The 2,500-nt window shown below is 41.8% G+C and overlaps 1 protein-coding gene across 1 annotated transcript in view; it reads right to left on the bottom strand.

Moving 5' to 3' along the window:
• Positions 1-2,500, bottom strand: part of LOC119580448 (crustacyanin-A2 subunit-like) — a 5,548-nt gene that overhangs the window by 1,066 nt on the left and 1,982 nt on the right. Inside the window, exons 3-5 of the mRNA XM_037928598.1 lie at positions 1,283-1,370; positions 648-764; positions 45-130 (exon numbers count right to left, since the gene is read on the bottom strand). Coding sequence (XP_037784526.1) covers positions 45-130; positions 648-764; positions 1,283-1,370 — 291 coding nt within the window. The remainder of the gene's footprint in view (positions 1-44; positions 131-647; positions 765-1,282; positions 1,371-2,500) is intronic.

Genomic DNA, 2,500 nt, shown 5'->3' with positions numbered 1-2,500 from the left:
TATATTATAAATATATTCTCATTTTAACATTTCTCAAGACTTACCATAACTTCGCCCAACTGGACACAGTTATATACGGCAGCAAATGTTTCGTAATCAGTATCTAATACGAAGTAATTAACAGGGTCATCTGGCAAGAGAATGTGTCATTAATCACTCTCTCTCTTCGCTCTTCTACAAAACCGTATGTTATAGACATGTACGTATATATGTAGATAGGTAGATATATATATGCGCGCGTGTGTGTTGCCATTTCTATATATATAAAGATAGACAGATAGACAATGATTTTTCAAAAAATTATCTGTGAGTGTTTTGAATCACATGTATTCATATATACAAACAAATACACATTTACAAACGCACAAACAAGCTAATAAACACATATACACACACACACAAATCACACAAGCACACAAACAAACACACTCAAACAAACACACACACGCACACACACACAAAATAAACACACACACAACAAGCACACAAAAAAATCACAAAAGCACACAAACCCCCCCCCACACAAAAAAAATAATCACACAAGCACACAAACAAAAAACACACACAAACAAACACACACAACCAAAAACACACACAAAAAAATCTTAACCAAACTCAGACTCCAGAGAACCGCCTGCAATACCCACGTCCTTCGAAGTTGGCGATGATGTGCCCCGGAGCGAGTTCGTACCCTACGGCAAAGGACTCGGCGAAAAGGTCCCCCTCCAGCCTGCCGGAGTTGTGGAGCTCGAAGAAACCGTCGCCTGTTCGGGTGGGGGTGGGGGTGGGGGGTAAGGGTGGGGGAGGGGGTGCGATGAGAGTTTTTTTTTTTTTATTAAAAGTGGTACTATAAAGAATTGTGTGTGGTGTGTGTGTGTGTGTGTGTGTGTGTGTGTGTGTGTGTGTGTGTGTGTGTGTGTGTGTGTGTGTATGCATTAATAGAATGAAAGTGTTTGTTTGATTATTTCTAGCTCTCTCTCTCTCTTTCTCTTTTTTTTCTCCCTCTCCTTCTCCTCTCTCTCTTTCTTCTCTCTCTCTCTCTCTCTCTCTCTCTCTCTCTCTCTCTCTCTCTCTCCCTCTCTCCCTCTCCCTCCCTCTCCCTCCCTCTCCCTCCTCCTCCTTCTTCCTCCCTCTCCTCCCTTCCTCCTTCCCTCTCCCTCCCTTCCTCCTTCCTTCTTCCTCCTCCCTCCCTCTCAACACTACAACACACACAAGGCATTTTTCCAATCAAATCCAATCCTAATACAAGCAGCCGCTGGCCTTCCCCTCAGCCCCCACTCACCTAGGTCAGTGTACTCGGCCTTGGCACAGTCGAGTCCCATCTCAAAGCCGTTGTCAAACCTCTGCTGCTCATACCACAGGCCGAGGTACTGAGGGAGAGAGAGGGAGGTGACGAGTCTGTCTGGTCTCTGGTTCTAGGGCACTTTTTTATGAGTGTCTGATTAATTCATGTGTGTGTGTGTATAATATATACACATACAGACACAGACACACACACACACACACACACACACATATCTATCTATCTGTCTACCTACCTATCTATCTATCTATCTATCTATCTATCTATCTATTTATCTATATATATATATATATATATATATATATATATATATATATATATATATATATATATATATATATATATATATATATATATATGTGTGTGTGTGTGTGTGTGTGTGTGTGTGTGTGTGTGTGTGTGTGCATGTAAACAAACCTACTCTAATGAGTTCTGTCTATGCACGCGTGTATGCACACCAGTCTGCAGATATATCCTTACTAAAGTCAACCGATCGATTGACATTATCATATTCTCCACAACCTCAAACGCTCCACAAATATCATGGATTAGAGCGACGATGAAACAGTATTCTTAACAAATGATAACCGAAGCCGGAATTGCATCATCACATGGAAATTAACGACTCAAAAAACATCAAAAGTGGCGTACGTTTTAACAAATCCTTTTATTAACAGAACCCAATCTCATTACCTGAGACCCATATGCTAATTACGGACATTTGCATGTGTGATTATATATTGGAAAGAGAAACAATACTAACAGGAGCGTAGTCCTTTTATTTACGTTTATAACATATAACAAAATTCTTACTATTTTCTTCTGTACAGGGTGTTGAGGGTGACGCTGGATCGCATACATTGCAGGTTCATTTTAAGTTGAAATGTTAGGGAAAGGGCGCTTGTGTGTGTGTGTGTGTGTTTGTGTGTTTGTGTGTGTTTGTGGAGGGGGTAAGATGATTGTGTGTGTGTGGGTTTAATCTAATAAACTCATTTAATATCCTAAAAGAAAAAAAAAAAGAAATTTCTTTGCAAACAACCAAAAAATAATTCAACAACCTTCCTCATCCCCTTCTTCCTCTCCATCCTTCCCCCTCCCCCCTCCCTCTCCCTCCTTCCTCCCCCCTCCCCCACCCTCCTCCCCTCTCGCCCCCTCCCCCACCCTCCTTCCCCTTCCCCCCTCCCTCCTCCCCCCGAA

This window comes from Penaeus monodon, chromosome 13 (genome assembly GCF_015228065.2).
Source record: "Penaeus monodon isolate SGIC_2016 chromosome 13, NSTDA_Pmon_1, whole genome shotgun sequence".
NCBI classification, from domain to species: Eukaryota; Metazoa; Arthropoda; class Malacostraca; order Decapoda; family Penaeidae; genus Penaeus; species Penaeus monodon.
This window is presented reverse-complemented; position numbering and strand designations above follow the sequence as displayed.